Here is a 20204-nt window from a genome sequence, read left to right on the forward strand (position 1 = left end):
CATATGGAGAATTATCCTGTTTCCCTTCCTACCTCATCCAAAATCCTATCCAAAGATTTCCTTTGACGTCACAAGAAATGTGGAACACTATATAAACTTCCCGTCTTGATGTCCCGGGTTAACGGTTGAGTGCAGACCAAGGTTTTCCATGGTTTCCTCGGTCACCCGGAGAGTCTATAAGTGGCGTACAACCCCTGGGGTAAATGCGACACCGCTGGAGAGTAAGTGGGCCCATGATACCGCAAATACAATGTAAAAATCCAAGTAGGGGACCCATGGAATAAATAAATATAGTATTGACTCGTTAAATAATTCTTTCCCAAACGACTAATTTGCAACAGCCTAATGAATCCTATTATTTCATGTAAATAGCGATTAACTATACGTTTATAAACAATAGTCTTGTAATAGAGGAAGTAGGTAGTGAGTAGTATATTCTGAAAACCTAGACCCGACACCTGAAAGGAGAAAGTGAATATGGAGTTATCCATTAGTGATGAATATGTGATTAATACGGATGGGTGACGCAGAAAATCGTAATATCAATATCCACAGGAAGGGAGAGGGTGTGTTACAAATCACCGACAATGATCTCTGACGAGTTACTCAAGGCAATTTCACGAGCCCTTCGCACTGTGTCGCCCTACGGGCCTCATTTCCATTGATTTACCTTCGAGGGTGACGGAGACCGTCCAGACCAGATGCGGTGATATGTTTGAATTAAGGGGAAAACATAATCCTCTAATCTAGTATCAATTATTGCAGTTGTGATAGCAGTAGGGGAGTTGTTAAATTACCAATATCATTGATCGTTGATGGATAATCTCTCCTGAAGGGGTAAAACGAGGGAAATTAACTTATCTCTTTTGAAGAATTTCGTGGTTTCTCATCTTCTAAATTGCTTTTCTTGTCAGAGTCTCTTAATATTGATTGTCAACTGCCCATAAAAATTCATTTGTCCCTGAATTTTACTGAAAGAGAATTTCTTCCTGTACAAATGGAGAACATTCTCTTGAATATTACGGAATAGTCACGTAATTTTTGGTGATTATTTTTCCCACCCAAATTTCAGCCAATAGAATTGCACCATTTGTTGATATTTTGTATAGCCTACCTCGAATATCAGCGATAATTTTTTGAATATTTTGGTAAACAAACGACACTTAACCAAATAAACCTCTTTTCATGTCATGGCACAATTCTCTTGGCCGAAATTTGGATAGGAAAAATAATCCCCTGAATACCACTCGAGCTTCAAAATTATAGAATATTTCCCTCTAGGTTCCCTGCATACAAATGAAGTCGTCAAGTTTTTCAGGAAAAATCACTCGTGCTTCGCACTCGTGATTTTTTAGCCTGAAAAACTTGACTCCTTCATTTGTTTGCAACGAATCTATCGGGAAATATTCGATAATTTTGAACCACTTGTGGTATTATATGTGAATATTTTCACCGAGTGGTAATTGAAGACATTTCAATCCATTTCCACTTCCTTACATTTTATGAAATCTCACATCCAAGACGTTCCATAAAATTGAATTGAGACCCACAGGAATTTCCCCCCACGTGTCCATGTGTGTAGGTGTTATTCTCCTCTAACATCTGAAGGAAGACACCCTTGAAGGATAAAATACGATGGTTGGGAGAAAAAGAGTCCTTGAACACGGACTTTGGTCAGACTACCGCCGTTCCAATTACGATGGAAAGTCACTGGCGCTTTATTCTTCCTTTATAACTGCCCTTACACTTGAAATTTTTTTGTGTATAGGTAGAATAACTGCTAAGTCCTCCACTTCTTTCACAATATTCCTCTCCATGAGGGTATATTTATTTTGGTACTTAGCCACAGAAACAGCGAGGGCTTCGAGACTATCTAACGTACCCTACGTAGACAGGACCTTTTGCATTACGATATGTTCTTTTCGGCTTTCGGAGGGACTTATTTTATTCCGTAAATGCAAAATTTCCAATATTTTTGATTGTTGAAGAAACAAAGAACATATTTTTTTTGTTGTATTCGATGATTGAAATAATTGAATTTCTAAAAATTTCTGTTATTTTTATAAAAGTATTGCAATTTTTAATAAGTGATCCACCGTACGACGGAGTACTATATTCTAGAGAAGTATCTTCTAGGATGGTCAGGATAGGAGTGATGGTCTCTGGATGTTACCGGCCTATTTATATTATTCGTCGAAGATACTTATCTTCTAAGGAATGTTCAGGCAGCTGAATGCAATTAGTGGGGAAAAATGCATTTGTGAAGTTTATTTAGGAAATTGTAGATGGGATAATTCGGATTATGATATTTATCAGGGAAACCGTGTTTAAAGGCTAAGAGTACTTAAGTGTTGCGTTTTTGAAAGTAGGTAAGAACTAAGATACTTAGGTTGCTAGATAATAAGGGTTATGTGCTAAGGGTTGGTACGCCTTCATACTTAGTTGCAATACTGTTGATTACGTGTATAAATAGTTGAGGCGGTATCCAACATTTTAATAAATATATACAATTTTTTCTGAACATATGTGTGTGTGTGGTCCCTCGTGACCGGAGGTAATTTTTTAATTAAAAAGGGATAAAAGTGGGCAAAAAATATAAAAAATTAGAAATTTTGGCAGATGTTATTGAGAGTGTATGGTAGGTGTGGTGTTGTATACCCCGAAATTGCAACATTAGAAACACATTTGTCCCTTCTTAAAACTTAATTGCCATTAACAGCAATATTCATTAAAACATCCCAATATTTAAACTCTAACAACCCTCTATTAAACACTCAATATCCCCAATCCGTAATACTCTCGAGATATCCTAATCCAGCATCGTTACAACTTTTTCCCCACTAAACAATCCTAATTTAGAAGATTTTAGAAGATTTAGAAGATTTTCCTGCAAACAGTCCCACTCAAGACCTTTCCTGATCTTCAGACCCAAATGTCCACTCTCTACCCCTACTCCGATCCTCGAATAGTCACGTGATCATCCCTCAATATCTCCCAGAAATGATTTGTAGACTCACTTTCGAATTAGCATTGGTCACGGCTGGATGTCTCACTAAACTGTTCTCCCAGACAAGGAAATAAAGTTCTTTTATTTTGTAGAACATTAAAAGCGAATACGTTTACTCTGGTATCCAACAGTGGACAAAAATTAACAGTCTATCCATAGCTGTCTTTAGCCCATATCAGTATTTTATCGCTTCTCTCAGAACAGTGCGTGAATTTTTAGAATAGTTTTAATAAACCAGAGAAGAAGAAGAAAGAAATGAGTAAACAAGGGCCTTTTTGTTGAATGGGTCCAGAGTGTGAAAACTTTGGTGACTAAAGGTTAGTTCCTCTGGAGACATCATTAGAGAAAGATATACCTTTTGCGTGCGATAATAAAGGATTAAAGTTTATAACCAAATCGTTTAAATATTATTTAGAAAATCCCTGTCCATAATCCAATAGATATAGTAGGAAACAGTTGAGGTTAATTCTGGACCCAGTTTCAGTTCGATCGGTCGAGTAGTTTTTAAGAAATCGCAATTTGTTTATAAATTATTTCTTTCGAAATATATACGAAAATAAACAAAGTATTCAGTTCTTCTTCTTTCCATCTTTTTCGACACGATCGGATCTATTGAAATCAATCAAAAAATGGAAAGTGAACACGAGGAAATCATAGTTTTTTTTCATTTTTCAGTTTTGGAAAAAGAATTGTTGTTCGCCCTCTCACTCGCACAGAAATTAACTCATTAAAGAACGGACTGTATTGAAAATGGGCGTAATTGCACGATTAGTCTCAAAGAGAATTCATTTTTAGTCTAGAATTAGATTAGATTATGTGGAATATCTCAAAATAAACACCACCGAATTTGTTTCTTTTACTTGACAATTTTGGTCTTGATGTTCTCTATCATAACGAATTGAATAAAATGGCTAAAAATGCTGGAAATAAAAATAAGGATCGTTCATTAAAATAATTAGATGTTTTGCTAATTTTTTTTATTTAGATTTATGTACAGTCTTGACAGATATAAATTAATAGAAAAAAACATTGCAAAAATCCTCCAGACGTTTATCACCAACGTTCAGATAATTCACACATAATTTTTATTGAATTATTTTTTCATGTGCAATTATAATGATTAATGTCACATGTTTTTCTCTGGAACTTCGAAAAAATCCAACTGAATAATTGTTTTCTGTAATCAAAGAAGTTTTTTGAGCCTACCCCCCCCCTCGTTTGTATTTGCAATGGAATTATAATTATTTTTATCTCATTTTTCCTCCCCACTATAGGACGATGTACCTGTATGCACGTTCAGTAATCAAGAAGCGATTGTCCATACAAAAGGGAGTTGATTGGCTCGTTTATATATTTTGTGGGCGGAAACACATAAAGGGATGAAGGTAAAAAAATTATTTGTGAATTACATAGCGTAAGCCTCCATTCACACAGCAGATAACAGGTTATTCAATTTTTTTTCATTTCCTTCTTTTAGGAGGGTGAATGCATTTACCTGAAATATATAGAGAGAGACTTTTCAAAAAAATTATCCTCATTCCTCTCTTTTCCAAAAACCTCTTCACTCATATCAATATTTAATAATAATTTATTGACATCATCGAATTTTCATTGCTGAACCTCGTGAGTCTTACAAATTGTCAGCTTCAGTTTGACTCGTCGTGAGCTCAATATTTCACGTCAGCGATTTCCACATCGCGTCGTATCAGAAAAATTATTAAAAAATGTTTTACATTCGGTGTCAAATGGAAAATAATTGAGACATAACAGAACAGTTGATACAGGAAGTATCATTATCAATTATCGTAAAACACTTGATTCCATCAAAAACACAAATTTAATGTCCTACGGAAATATAACCGACGACAGTGGCCCTCGTTCCCATTCTACTATACGGTTTTTCTTTAAACAAAATATATTGTTACGTGCCCCCCTTCGAAGACTCATTCATTTGTCTATGATCTGAACTTCGTCAAGATCACGACTGTCTTTTGGATTAACATTAGTCTTGTGTGTCTCTCTTCGGAGCTCTGACGTGTCACATCGTAATACTCCTTGTAACTAATAAACCGCCCCAAACATTTACCAACCTGTGTCGTCTTTATTCTTCGCTGGATATAACAATATTAAATAATGTAAATATTAAGTCTATACATTCTCCAAATAAGGAAGTCCCTAAAAACTGTTAAATAAAAATTATGATGATCGGTAATCGACGACGGTGGCCGAATGGGAAAATTGCTTGGGCCGACGACGGAACCCTGAGGCGAGGGTTCGAGTCCCGCTCAGGGCATTGGAATTTTTAATCTTTCGGAAACCGTCAAACGGAAGTCTAGACACCGCGAATCACCAAGAAATATTATTTCCCGATGAAGCTTCGCTGACGGACGCCGTCACCACGGTTTTCCATGGTTTTTTTCCTTGATCACCAGATTCTGTACGTGGCGTCGAACTCCTGGGGTAAATGCGACACAGTTGGAGAGGAATTCGTCCCATGAAATCGCAAAATACAACGTAACAACCGGCCTGGAGTATTCATGGAATAAATAAATATCGTACGGAAGGTTGAATCATTAACCAAGAAAATCTCTTCACGACATCACTTGAGTGTGAAATTTAACTTCATCCACATGCCACAAATGGCTCATTACACCCCGTTGGCTTGAGCACTCATGTCCCTGGAAAATGACTTCATCATCTCCTGTATCATGATTATAATAATAATAAACAAGGAAAAAGGAGGGGGTGGGGGGGATGAAGATTATCGATAAAGGGAAGTTAAAACAAGCCATCTCGCTCTCACCACAGTTAACCACATCTCAATCCGAGTGAATTTGAAAATTTATCCGCTGTCCTCTCCATCATCCCCTCATCCATTCTCTCTCCCCCGGGGCGGCGCGCGCTAACTTTTCCATTTCGGTCGAATGATCGTTGGAAAGTCCCGCGGTTACCCCAGCAACGATCCAGCCTGTCATTGGCTGGCTCCCGTAGACCGCCTTCAAGCGTGTTCCACCCCATGCTCCTTAACTTGTTCCTCTTCACCTCTTCCCCCTACCGATCCTCCTCACCCTTCCATCACCCACCTAACTCTTGTACAATATTGTGAAGTAGAAGGGGGTGGGGGGTGGAGGGGGTGCATTGGAGGAAGGAGAAAAAGGAAAGACAGTGGATTCAACTACAGCCGCGCACTTAGCCCCGTGGTTAACTTCAATGAGCGGATAACAAGCCACCCCTCAAATTTACTCTGTAATATTCCGTCACATAAATGGACTCACGGCTTTGTCAAATCAACTGCCAGTTGTTGTAAACCACCACCGCAGTCGAAATCGTATTTTATGCGTCTAGAGTCGGGGCTCCAACGCACCGGGACCTGACGGAGAATTCTGTGGATCGTTCTTCGAAGATGAGAATATTTCCACGAAGGGGTAAATGGAGATAAGTATTAAGTCGTTGCTGACGGTTTATGAGTTTTTCGGAAATGTTTTTATGTCTAGGGGAGATGGGACGTATTTTTTTAGGGTCGGAGTCGTGTGGTTGAAGGAATTTTTGGTAGTTTTGGAAATTTTTGGAAAAGTTTAGGGAGAAAATATCTGGAGAGAAAAATTATCTGAAAATTACGGAAATTTTTCTGAATATGGGCGTAAGTTTTCCGTAATTTTTACCGAATATTGGTTTAATTGACAGATTACGGTACAGACACGTGATTTTTTGAGAATTTTTATCTCTGTGAAGGGACATTGGTCGACTCTCATGGAATTTTGCGAGCCATTAAATGATGAGATCATTTAAAAATTATGTATTTATAGGAAATAAATATCTCTCATTATTTAATTATACGACGCGATCTTTATTCAGTTTTTAACATATGCGTTTTAGTGAAAGACTCCAAATAATTCTAGCTGGCTTGATAATCCGATGTGGTTTATTCGAGGGACCGTTGGAGAGCGCCCCTAGTCATCGGTTTGTCCAGAGTGAGAGACCTGACCCAAAGATAAGGAGCTTTGTCTATTGGGTTGTTGAGGTCATAGACAGTCGAAGTGTTTTCCGTATTTCCTGGTGACGTTCACATTGGATCGCTTATTCGAGCTAATGTCAAAATATTCCCCACATATTTTTTTGGCGTTTATTTAATAAATTGTCTTTCACAAATTTGTAAATGAGCTGTTGAGGGCTCATGAGATATTCAAGAAAATAGATTCACGTAAAAGGCATAACATCTCGGGGACCACCTGGCCCATTGGGGACACCCAAAATCGCAGTCTTTTATATTATGAGATACATTCGATTATGGGATTAAAATAAATAACACTTCAGATTGTATTTTCACTGACTATCGTTTATTCTTTATGAATAATTCGTGACTCTACTTTAGTCAAGAGGTACGTTGCTCTACGGATTCTCAAGGGAGACTAAACTTAAACATAGTAGGGCCTTATTTTGGACCTTTTGGACCACAACATTTCCACCCCTAAAAAGGTTTTTGTTTCTAATCCCCTGGTCACTTCTGGTCGCTAAATGTTACTCTGAAAAACTGGTAATAAAACTTTTCCTTCTTTTTATATATTCGGGGCCCTACCTCAATAAAACTGTAGAACATATTTCCAGAGGAGAAAGTGTGAATCTTGGACTTGGGGAAATCCCCAAAAATTCAACAAGATGTGCAGGTGAACAAAATTTCAAATCATTATTATTGGATTATGGAGAGGGATTGTCTAAATAATATCGAAGCAATTCGACTATGAACCTCCTTTCACTAAAACGCATATGTTAAAAACTGCATAAAGATCGTATCGTATAATTAAATAGTCGGAGATATTTATTTCCTACAACTACATCATTTTTTAATGATCTTATCATCCTCTTTAATCCTTTGTTTATCGCATGCAGAAGTATATCTTTCTCTTACACAACGAGAAATATTCCGTAAAAATTACGGAACTCGCAGTTCGCTCATCGATTACGGAATCGACGGGGAAATTTTTCGCGATAATCTCGTAATTTATCGCAGTAGATTCAACCGAAAATTACGGAATTTTCAGGAAAAATTTTGTCGCGGTTTCGTAAAATTTTCGACAATTGCATTTCGCTCCAGAATTACGGAAAAATTGAGTAATTTTTCGGAAATATTTCTCTTCGTGTGTAATATCTCCAGATCAACTGATTCTTAATGACCAAAGTTTTCGCACTTTAATAATGTACAGTAATTGTTCACAGAATTTTCTCTCCGTAGTTTTTAAGATATTAAAAAAAACAAATTTACCAAAGCTGCTATATCTCAGTTACTATTAAACCGATCGAGCTGAAACGACGTATCAAAGTAAAGGTCAATGATAGCTATCATAAGTTGAAAATTCAGATTTTTAACTATAAATTTTGCAGTATTTTTTTTAACTTTTTGAAAATTAATTTTCAAAACTGCAAATTTCCCAGCTCATACATACAAACATGATTCAAAAAACATCGGTTTTTCATATTTCATAACATTCTAGATGATTTGCAATTGGCATAGCCCATCAACGAATGGTCAAGCTGCACATAATCAAACAAATATTTATTGATAATTAACGTATTATTCATTTTAATGATGAAAGTCACGTCAAACTAGTTTATCACATATACATTCGTTAATTATTACCGAATAAACGTTTAGTGGAACCAAAAAATCTTCTAATCGACAACCAAAATCCATTTGTTTATTACAACCAATCTCCACTCAATCTATCTTAAGAAATATTCTAAAATTTCAGTAAAAATGTCATGTAACTTTTCAAACTCACATTTAATTCAGTATTCACTGTATTTCCTTCGATGTTACAAATGTTTTTCTTTGTTTAATATCGACTCCTGCCACGTCCCGTTAAATTTTTTAATTGACCATTAATTAGAGATGATCACTATCACTTTAATTTCCCCTCCATCGTCAAAGCCAAGAAAATAGTGATCTTCAAATAAATAATTATTCATTCACCAATGAAACTTTGAATTTTGAAATTGATTGTGAAAATTCAAGTTGACTGTTCGGTAGAACCTTCAAACAACTGATAAGGGACTGCTTCTTATCTTCTTCTTTATCATCCGATCAAATAACTCCAATAATTGTAAGAAAAAAACTCTAAAAAAAAAATATTCAGTTGAAATCATTTCAATGAAGTGACATTTCCTGCCAAAAATCATTGATTTTTTTTTTATTACATGTTGTTGATCAAAGAAAGCAGTACTTGGCGTTAACTATGACGTTAACTATTCATTCTCTACATTACCGGCCTATTGTACCGTGATCGTTGCGTGAGTGACACTCCTCGTCATTCCGCCCCTCCTCTTCATACGGTAAAAATGATAAAATAGCAAAGAATGTGGGACAGAACAATAGGGGAGTCTTACAAACTTTTGTTTATTCTTCACTTCGATATAGTTGTTACCCGATTGTTTTCACCTATTGTTTCAGATAACTCTTTTGCGAGTAATGAAACTTGGGTTTCAATTAGACTCAGCTTGGGGGCTTAAACACCTTGAGACTGGTGAGTTTTCAGGAATAACAGGTTGCTTTCGAGTATTCGACTTTTTATACCAGACATTCACAAATTCTTTGTCCTATTAATTAAAACAGTCCTCGCGGTGGTGAATATAACAATTAAAAAAAACTAAAGTGGGAGTGATCGTGAAGTCACGGACGTCATAATAAAATGTATTTCTCTCTGAAATTTCATTTCCATCAGCGCTTGACGATGTGAGACGCCCTCAAGTGTTGTGTACTCCGGTGTTTATTTTTATTTTTAACAAAATTCGTTGCTGGAAGTTCCTGGAAGAATTTTCAATTGGCCATCGCCGGCGGGTGTTCAGTCAAGTATTTATTTATTTATTCCAGGTCTTTGCGGTATCATTGGCTGACTTTCTCGTCAACTGTGTCGCATTTACCCCAGGAGCTGTGCACCACGCACAGCCTCTCGTGGTGACTAAGGTGTTGAATACCAGAGTGAACGTACTCGTTTTTAATAATCCACAAAAATAAAAGAACTTTATTTCCTTGTCTGGGAGTACAATTTATTGAGACAACCAGTGGTGTCCAAAGGTGATTCGACAATTGACGTCTACAAAATATTCTTGGGAGAATTTGAGGGATGACCACGTGATAACTATTAGAGGATCGGAGTAGGGGTGGAGAGTGGACATTTGGGTCTGAGGATCAGGAAGGGTCTTGAGTGAGACTCTTCGCAGGAAAATCTTCTAAATGAGGGTTGTTTATTGGGGAGAAAGTTGTAATGGTGTTGGATTAGAATATTGCTTTTAACGGCAATGAGGTTGTGAGGAGAGGAAAAATGTGGTTCTAATTCCGGAATTTCGGGGTATACAACAAAGGAAACCATGGTTAACCTTGGCCGGCAAGACGTCCAGGAACGGAGTTTCATCGGGAAATAATATTTCTTGATGATTCGTGGTGTCTAAACTTCTGTTCGATGGTTTTCGAAAGATTAAAAATTCCAATGCCCTAAGTCGGACTCGAACTCACACCTCGTGGGTCCCGTCGTCTGACCGAGCGATTTAAACACTTTTTTTTTTTAAACCAAGTTTTTTTATTGTCCTATTATATACAAAGTCCTATTATATACACCCGACGCACCCTCGACTTCTTACGTCACAAGCCCCCCCCTTTTTTTCTAGATGCTTAGGTGTAGAGAACTGAGGACTTTTTTAATTTCGAGTTAATACTAATCTACGACCTAAAGAAAACCCCTGATCTGAACTATGAATTCTCATAAAAATATTAGTTATTGAAAAATTGGTATCTCTCCAATAAAACTCATTTTATTTTATAATTAAATCTGTGTCTAATCCAAGCGGATGAGTCGCTCATGAATAAAGTTTTGTCGTTAAAAAAAAAATTTTTAGCTCATACGACTGAACCTGAAACTCATTATAATAGTCATTTGTCCAAATTTACTGGATTGAATTCCATTTTATTTATCTGAAAATTTTTGTCTTGATGTTCTCTATCATAAACAATTCAATAAAATAGGAAAAAATGATAGAAACAAATAAATAAAAATGGTTTGATAAAATAATTGAATCTTTTTATTCATTTTCATGTTTAAATTTATGTACATTCTTGACAGATATAAATTAATAGGAAAAAAGATATTGTAAAAACCATTCGACAACTCGCTATTCATTTGTTGATGAACAAATGAGATGAAAAAATGTTCCATTTGTTGATGAAAGAGAAAATGCATCCATACATTTCAATAACTCATCAAGAGTCTAATAACTGCTGCTGCCTGATTATTGTTATCGTTAAGAATCACGGGACCAATGTTTGATAAACAAATTGATCGTCTTGTTGTTTCTTTTGCTCTTTGGTTGTTGCTCGTCGTTTAGTGGAGACAACAATCGTTCAAATTACGCGCACAAAATTGTGGGCGCAAGATGTCATCTAATCCAGTCATCAGCTTGATCAGCTGGCTATGACTTAGTGTTGTCCACTATTTAAGACCTCATCATCTGACAGTGCAATCAGAAGTGAATAGTGTGAGAATCATGTGGGCTGACACAATACTTATTGTATTTATTAGTATTTGCACAGCATTATTGGGTGAAGGTATGGAACATCATGGCCTATAAAAAATTATTGATTGGAGTTGAACAACACCACAGCAATTAAATCTACATGTATTTGTTAATTAATAATTATTGCAATTTTCAGGATTAACATGGCTAATGGTTTACAGAACAGAAAAATATCAGAAATTGAAATCAGAGGTCGAAAAACAGAGTAAAAAACGTAAGTGTTCAACATAACCTCTTTCTGACACGGTCGAGGAACCATTAATTTATTGGGGGGCTTATTACCATTTTCAGTCGAAAAAAGGAAAGAGGCACATGGAGACTCCTTAGACAAACAACAGAAAAAGAAAATTGAACGTGAAGAGGAAAGACTGAAGAACAACAATCGTGATTTGTCACTGGTTAAAATGAAATCAATGTTTGCCATTGGTTTCGCTTTCACAGCTTTGTTGAGCATGTTCAATAGTATATTTGATGGAAAAATTGTTGCCAGACTGCCATTTGTGCCAATTAGTTGGATTCAGGGATTGTCTCATAGGAATTTATCTGGCGATGACTACACCGAGTGCTCATTCATATTTCTATATATTCTCTGCACGATGAGCATCAGACAGGTAAATTAAATATATAATTTCAAGTCTAAAATCACTTGGATTCGATGATTGTTCTTGGAGATAGAGATCAAATGGACTATTTCATTGTGTGCTTTTGGGGAACATATATGGCCGGCTATGAGAAAAGGCCCCAATTTGTTGATTTTAGGTTCTGAGATATCGGAATTTTTCTCAAAGGGCCAAAAATTATTCCTTTTTACTTCCAAATGGAAACATTGTAATCGGTCATTTTTCATATTTCTTAATTTTCATTGGAAATGACGCAGAATCATGTGAACAGTAAATTGAAGGAAAATTTTCGTACTAAAAAACGAATTCGATCCAGTCAATTTTGAAATATTCCACACAATCATTTTACATTAAAAATTGAAAATTTCTGAAACTAATGATTCCATCAAGCTGATTTTCAATAGCATTTGTTGTAATGATGAAAGGAAGATCTCGTCACAATTTTAAATTAATAGCTCAAGTTTTGAGTGGTTGAGAGGGCAAACAACAATTTTTATTGATTTTAGTAGATCCAATCATGGCCAATAATACGAAAAGAAAAAGAACAATATCGTGCTTAGTTTGCGAGATGTTTCGAAAAAATAGTTCATAAACAAATTACAATTTCTGAAAAACGGCTTGACCGATCGAACTGAATTTGGGCCCAATAGTTAGCCTCAACTCTTACCCACCATCTGACAAAATTTCAATTTATTTTGCATTTTTTTAAACCCTCCTATATTTTTTCTTTATCGAAAATGATTGTAATCAAGGGGTACCACAGACATTTTCAAAAAAATCTCCTATTTTTACATTTCAGACCATTATATGGCAAAATAAGATTTTTTTTTGGGTCGTGATTGGAGAATTACAATCCTTTTCAATATGTTTGACCCTGTTTTTTTACTTCTTTACAGAATATCCAGAAACTTCTGGGATTCGCGCCTTCCAGGACGGCCAGTAAGCAAAGTGGGAGCATCTTCGGACCCCCTCCTCAGCAGTTTAAGTGATAGAACATTTTCAATCGAATGAATAAAATAACAGTCAACAAAAAATAACAGGTTTATTCGAACTGATTAAACTGATGTTTACAAAAGTGAAACAAGATTATTATCCCCTTCAGAGCGGTGACTGGTCTGGTCGTGCACTAAACAGCAACGCAATTGATCTTGAGATAACTTTCCAACGATATTTCTTATCAATCAAATTCCGGCAAATATCTTCACAATAGATCTAACACAAATTCATAAACTTATACATTTTCGAGAATCCCAGGGCCTGTGATCCCTCCATTACATAACTTAGTAAATTTCAGAAAAGAATTTCCTGCTTTTGAACGATCTCTGCGATTGATCAATAAATATTGAACATCAGCATTGTTAAAAAATTGTTACTTGTCTCCCTGATTCGCTGAAAATTCTGATTTATTTACGTTTAAAAACGCACGACAAATTCTGCTTTTTCGACCCAAGTGAGGCCTTAGGACGTTGACAATATCAGTCAAATGACAGCAGAATAGGGTTAAAATGTATCTGACACGTACATTCGACTGAACAATTATGATTTCACATTCATCGATGATTTTCAAATGGCAAAAGCACCTGATCTCTTTATACATTAAAGTAACTTTCTTAAATCATCAGAAATGTCTATCAGAAACACAAACCCCAGTTCACTGAGTTTCCGCAATTTCTCATTTTCCAATCGATCGATCCTATCATTTTTTAATATATTCGAAAAACGACATTCGCAGGAGTCCCTACGACAACACTGGGCTTAATTGATTAAATAATATTTACTTCTTGCATCGGTTCTAGCGATATGAGCCTATCAAATGAAAATGAGTCTAATTGTATCGTCCTAAATTCTGCATGACAGACCAACTCAGCTATTGCTCTTCCAACAGCTGGCGCCTGTTGAATTCCATGTCCACTAAATCCACAAGCAAAGTACAGGTTATTGAACAGAGGATGTGCACCAATTATTCCATTCTCGTCGAATTTGTTGTAGTCGTAATAACCCGCCCAGGAGGACTTGATTTTTAAGTTCTGGAAGGACTTGACTCGATCACCCAGCAAGGGCCATATATTTTTTTCGAAGAAATCTTCATCTACGTCTAGATTGTCAGTGCAGGGCTCGGTTGCGTCACATGTTGGGGATCTACCACATATGTAGTGGTTGGCAAGACCCTCACGTCTGAACCAGGTGCCCGAAGGATCAATTGTCATTGGAGTGTTTAGCCCGGGTCCCTCTGGTGCGTGAAAATGATAGATGTATCGTTTCCTATAAACAAAAATTATCGTTTTTTTTAAGGCCGATTGTAATGATTCCATCCGGAAGCAAAAAAACGGAAACACCCAACAATTAATGTGGGAACGTTGTGGATTTAGATTATTTAAGGGGTTACATGGGTTTCACGGTTTCAAAAAATCGATTTTTTTTTTTGTCTTATTAAATTCTATAACATCTCTAGAATATTGTCCTAAATTTTCAAGTTGATCCGAGTAATAGTTTCGGAGATACAGCCCTGAAAAGACGGACGCTCCAGGTCAGGTAATTCAAAGTGTCTAGAGCCGTTTAAAGTGTCTAGAGCCGTTTAAAGTGTCTAGAGCCCAGATAAGCCAGGGTTCGTCATCGACAGGAGCAAAAGGATGCCCTGGACATTGCAGCTGCAGCAGGTTCTCTACTTTATGGCCCAGGAATCGACGATTCAATGTAAGTTGAAAAAAAAAAATTTTTTCCCCACTTTTATTGTCTCCAAAACTTTAAACGCGTTTTTCTCAAAACTATGTTTTCAAAGTCGGTTGTCAAGATTTCTCGCGAACTACTCAACCGATCTTAATGAAATTTTACACAAGTCTTCGAGATATTATTTACAAGGTCTTGAACGAAGGATTTTTTTTTTTTTTAATTACAACTATTTAAAAATTGAAAAATTTCGAGAAATTTTCATCAAAATTTGCATTTTTTTATAAAAATGTCTGCCAAAAATCGAATTTTCATTTTTTTTTTTTTCCTTCGTCCAATACCTAGTTTATTGTCTTTACTAAAACACGAATTTTTTCCGTTCATTTCAGATAATCCTGAAAGAAGTTCTGCTGACAACGCGGAGGCACCTTTTTTCCGAGGGACTGCCGGAAATGGCGTCGTAATGGCCGCCATCTTGATATTTTTTTTTGAAAATTTTACAAAATGTTTATTAAATATGTATCTTTTAAATAATAAAAAGTTTCATCTAAATATTTCATTTTTTACATGCAAAAAAAATTATTGAAAAAAGGCCGTTTTTTGCCCGACGAAACCCATGTAACCCCTTAAGGCCCGGTTGGAAAAGTTCACGTGATCGTAAAGTGCGTACATAAATAAACTGTTGAAACAATGGTTTTATTAGAATAAAAAAATTAATTAACAGGCTATGGTAACAATGAATGAAAGGGGGTAATTGAGGTTGGTAACAATCAAATAATTTTGTTGCAATCTGTCGTGACAATTTGATGGTCTGAATCGATTTTGGAATGATTTCAACCGGACCTTACAGTAGCTGTACCACTTTAGAACTTTTAGGAAGTTCAAAGATCATCGAACACGAGCCGAAATGTTCAGAAAATTCGATTACGTTTGAAATTTTAATTTTTTCATCTTAATTATAGACTTTTTTTCAACGAAATTAAAAAATCTATTGCTTATGTTTCAAACAGTTAATCAAGAATTAATTAGTGGATTGGATTGAATAGGTCTGTATACGATTGGTATTTCTTCCATTTTCGTGTTTTCATTTGAAATCGAAAAAGATTTTTAGGGGTGGAAGTTCTGAGAAGTTTGGGGTGTGGTATGCTCTGTTTTCTGGGGTCTAAACAGAGGTGCATGAATGGGACCACTGTTAATTTGAGTCATCAGGTACCAGGGTGTCATATCCCTTTTGTCACTTTAGTTAGTTCCTCTAATGAAACGAACCAGAGGTTGTACACCAATGCCTGGTTTTTATGTCAGGCTTGACAATTTCCCATTTTTATTTCTTAAACACGAAAATTTTAAAATTTTTACTCTAGTTAGACCGAATAGTTTTATTTGAGATCGAAATATATTAAATTGTCTTTAAGTCGATCCATGAATTATCCAATTATCATCATTTTTTAGTCCCCTAGGGGTAATTTCAATCCAAAACTGAAGTTTCCTGGTTCTATTGAAAAATTCATCTATCATAAGCTCACCTGCAAACCCTTATCTTGATCTTAGTTTCACCGATTTTTACACGTCATAAAAATCACAAACTTGAAATGTATTACATGACATTAAGCTCTGCCAAGTGTTAAAAAAATGTCAATACTTGTCGAAATTGAATCTAAACACTAGTGACTATTTACGATTGTGTTAGAATTTGAGGCGTACAATTAGCTGGAAAATTTGGCAATTCAGATCGGCACCTTATCGTCCTGACCGGTAGTTTAGTTTAAGTATGTCTACCTTCAGGCCAGTAATTTCCTAAAATTTATGAGTTTATTAAAACTAATGAATTGACAAAAATAGATAAAATCACCTGGGTTCAACAGGAAGCGGTACAGTGAGTATTCCAGGTCCACATCCAATTTTCGCCATTTTGGCAACCTCTCCACTGTGTGCACCAGCAGCAATAATACAAAGTGCAAACTGTATAACTTTTTTCTCATCATTTTCGGTTTTAACCACAATATGATTGAGGCCCTGATATCGATCATATCCCGTTCCTGACACAATAACCTGACTATTTTTTCTAAAGATGAAGCCTTTCGCCTCAGCATTGACATATTCAACACCCAGGCTGATTCCTTTCTTCTTAAATGCGGAGAGAAGACACCAAGGATCAAACCAGCCTTCCTTCTCAAGTCCTAGACATCCCAGGGCGATTCCCTCAGTGTTCATCCAGGGAAATTGTGCTTTTATTTTTTCAGCAGTTAAAATAATATTTTTAGCTCCTTTCGAATTTTGGAGTTTAGAATTTTTTATGAGATCTTCTGCTCCATTTTCAGAGGCAAGCATTAAATATCCATATGGATGAAACTGAACATCAATCTTTGGTTCATTTGGTACTTGTAAATGTTCGTTTATCGTACGAAGAAATTCAGCTCCGTATAAGGACATTTCTATGTTTTCTTCGAGGGAAAATTGTTGACGAAGTCCACCAGCAGACAGTACTGAGGAGGCCTTCGAGTACTGAAAGGAAATAAAAATTATTAAATAAAATGACAATACAATTAAGACACCGACGACGGTGGCCGAATTGGTTAAATCCCTCGGACGAACGACGGGAGTCGTGAGGTGCGGGTTCAAGTCCAACTTTGGGCAGTGGAATTTTAATCTTCGGAAAATGTAGACACGGAAATTTCAACACGGAAAAGAAATCATCAAGAAATGTGAGTTCCCGATGAAGCTCAGGTGATGGAGGTCGTGTCGGCTAAGGTTTCCAAGGGTTTCTTTGGTCACCTGGAGAGTGTACGTCGCGTACAACTGGGGTAAATGCGACGCGGATGGAGAGGAAGAATGCAAAAACCCGAGTAGAGGATACATGGAATAAATTAATTAATTAATAGATCCAATCGTGACAATACAATTATAAAAGATAAAGTAGAGTCTGTTCAGACGTTTCACGGGGAATGTTAGTTAATAGGTACGGTAGATTTTACTCTGAATTTGCGGTATTTTTTGGTGGGGGTATGAGGCAGTACATCGGGCCCGTTTTTCGTGATGTATACGTGAGATTCTAGAGGAGAAATCTGTAACATGGGATCATATTCTTTTAGCAAGTAAATCCTCATGTGTGATGAGTGTTTAAAATGGCGTCATTTGATATGCAAGAAGTTAAAAAATACCAAAGTCTGATTATATCGGTCCCCCATGACGATAATGATTGATCTAAATTATCCAGGAACAAAAGACCAATTTCCATTTCCCAACATGGGTCGGTTCTAACAGATTTTGGATGTGTGAGACAATTTGCAGGCGGAGAAAAAAAACTGAAGAGAGAACGAAGCGTAATTGAAAAGAAAATGAAACTTGAGAAGTCTCTAACGGCCAAGAAGATGAAAAAAAGAGTTTCTACGTGAATGTTAAAGCCGCCTTGTTTTCGTTATCAGAAATTGTCCCACTTCGTAAGGGAAAACTCATGAACGTTCAAAGAAATCATGAGAAATTCTCAAAGACTAAATTCTTTGAAACTGTGATTTTCGTTAGTTATTCAATATTTAACTCAAAAAAGATTATTTATAATTATTAATGAAGATTTGGCTTGAAGAAGTTTCAATGGGATGTGATTGGCCTTTTTATTTTTACCCCTCCCATTCACACAACTGGACTTAGCAGATCAGAAACTGTCGCATTCGCCAAACATTTACAGTAAAAAAAGGGCCTAATGCACTCCCCAAAAAAATAATAATGGTCGAACCGTCGGGTCCTTCTCAACGACGACGACGCTTAATGCGCCATTCGACATTTGCTTCAGCCAGTAAGCCACTGAGCTTCCAATTGCACCACCTCCAACTACCACAACATCGACGTGGGAAGGATAATAGGTTGAATCAATATCCCATTCGTCGATATTAACATTCATTGGTTCTTTCCAAAACATGGCCTTCTGTTTAATTTCTCTCATCTGCTTTCCCATGACTCTGGCGGTCCTGGAGATCGGGTCTTCCGGCTCAACATCCGTTTCCCAATAATTTTCGTCTGTTTCCTTTGGCTCATGTTTATCATCTGCCTGAAAAAAATATTCTCGTTTTAAAACAGAATATGATTTTTTTATAGTAGTGCTGATGTTAAATTTCATGTCTCACGCACAATGAGAAAATATTTAGAAACTATAATTCTGGATAAAAAGAAATGACGTATTTGTTTGAAAAAATTCTTTTGGGTATTTATTAAGCGAAAAAAATCATTTGCAAAGTAAACAATAAATAGATTCAAGGAACTATTTATTTTAACTCATTACACATCAATTAAAGAGAATTCATTCCGATAAAAAAATTGTTTACTGATGTAGTTATGACGAGAATATTTATGAAAAAGATATTAATGCAGATATTGATTGATATTGACAGATCCAATCATATCGAAAAAGATGAAAAGAACAAAACTGAATGTCTTGTTTCGTTTTGGAGATATTTCGAAGAAATGATTTATAAACAAACTACGATTACTCGGCTCCACTGATCGAGCTGAATCTGGGCCCAGAGTGAGTCCCAACTCTTACCTACTATCTTACAAAATTCAATTTTTTTTTGAATTTTTACTCACTAATATCTCTTTGTAACTGAAAAATACAATTCTGTCGACGCTCAGTGTATTTGTTACATATGATGTCTTACTCAGGTTTTTTCGTCTATTGACTTTGTCTGGGGCTATTTAACAATATTGTCGAGTTTGGTGAAAAGACACAGGACACAATGAATAAATGGTTGGGGTGGTGGAGTTATAACTAGGAGGAAGGACAGGACGATGATGATCTGTAAGATCTACGACGATTTAATCTAGAAAAACTCTCCAAACTCCGGTTAAAAAGGTGAGTGTCGTAACCAAAGAGTTCACTGGATATTCCATCGTAGACAGTTTGAAAGGGGAGAATTCGAAGGGGGATAACTAACAATATTAATTGTCCTCCAGTCATTCCTCATCAACTTACTTTATCACTGTATAGACTTGGATAATGTAATCTCGTAGCTCGGGGCACAGCAACTTTCCTGGCAGATTGAAAAATGTTCCGTAACATGTTTGAGGAACATCAACGCCAAGTTCCTAATCTTGACTGGCTTCAGCCTCTGGAACACAACATGGTAATTAACAATTCCCGACATCTCCACTTGTTTTAGTTGATAACGAGATGAGTTTATGTTGCATACACTTACTTTTAGCACAAATACATCTCAAGTGAAAACACGTTTTTGCAAGAAGTTATCATTCAAGATAACAGAACTGATTGTCTAATTGTATTAAAAAGCGATTCCTAGAATACTGTGTTTACATGTGCATTTCAATGTAAAAACAAGAGAATTTCGAGTTGGGATTCT

At 36.2% G+C, this 20204-nt stretch overlaps 2 protein-coding genes across 4 annotated transcripts; one reads left to right on the forward strand and one right to left on the reverse strand.

Moving 5' to 3' along the window:
• The first annotated feature begins 11426 nt into the window (after window positions 1-11426).
• Window positions 11427-15469, forward strand: LOC135159995 (calcium load-activated calcium channel). Of its 3 annotated transcripts, XR_010298485.1 has the most exons (5): window positions 11427-11600; window positions 11706-11783; window positions 11861-12180; window positions 14664-14883; window positions 15246-15469. XR_010298485.1 is itself a non-coding variant. In XM_064116107.1 (4 exons), exons 1-4 carry the CDS (start codon window positions 11540-11542, stop codon window positions 14697-14699), a joined length of 495 nt encoding a protein of 164 aa, XP_063972177.1. In that variant the 5' UTR covers window positions 11427-11539; the 3' UTR covers window positions 14700-15469. The 3 variants fall into 3 exon arrangements, 2 of the variants coding, with proteins under 2 accessions (XP_063972177.1, XP_063972176.1); XM_064116107.1 differs by having other exon boundaries at window positions 14664-15469; XM_064116106.1 differs by lacking the exons at window positions 14664-14883; window positions 15246-15469 and adding an exon at window positions 13086-13555 and having other exon boundaries at window positions 11432-11600.
• Window positions 13213-20184, reverse strand: LOC135159981 (FAD-dependent oxidoreductase domain-containing protein 1-like). The gene is made up of 5 exons (XM_064116081.1): window positions 20043-20184; window positions 19820-19955; window positions 18587-18898; window positions 16706-17358; window positions 13213-14451 (listed from the first exon to the last, which is right to left on the reverse strand). Exons 2-5 carry the CDS (start codon window positions 19904-19906, stop codon window positions 13953-13955), a joined length of 1551 nt encoding a protein of 516 aa, XP_063972151.1. The 5' UTR covers window positions 19907-19955; window positions 20043-20184; the 3' UTR covers window positions 13213-13952.
• Window positions 20185-20204: the final 20 nt, after the last annotated feature.

This window comes from Diachasmimorpha longicaudata, chromosome 3 (assembly GCF_034640455.1).
Source record: "Diachasmimorpha longicaudata isolate KC_UGA_2023 chromosome 3, iyDiaLong2, whole genome shotgun sequence".
Taxonomy (NCBI): Eukaryota; Metazoa; Arthropoda; class Insecta; order Hymenoptera; family Braconidae; genus Diachasmimorpha; species Diachasmimorpha longicaudata.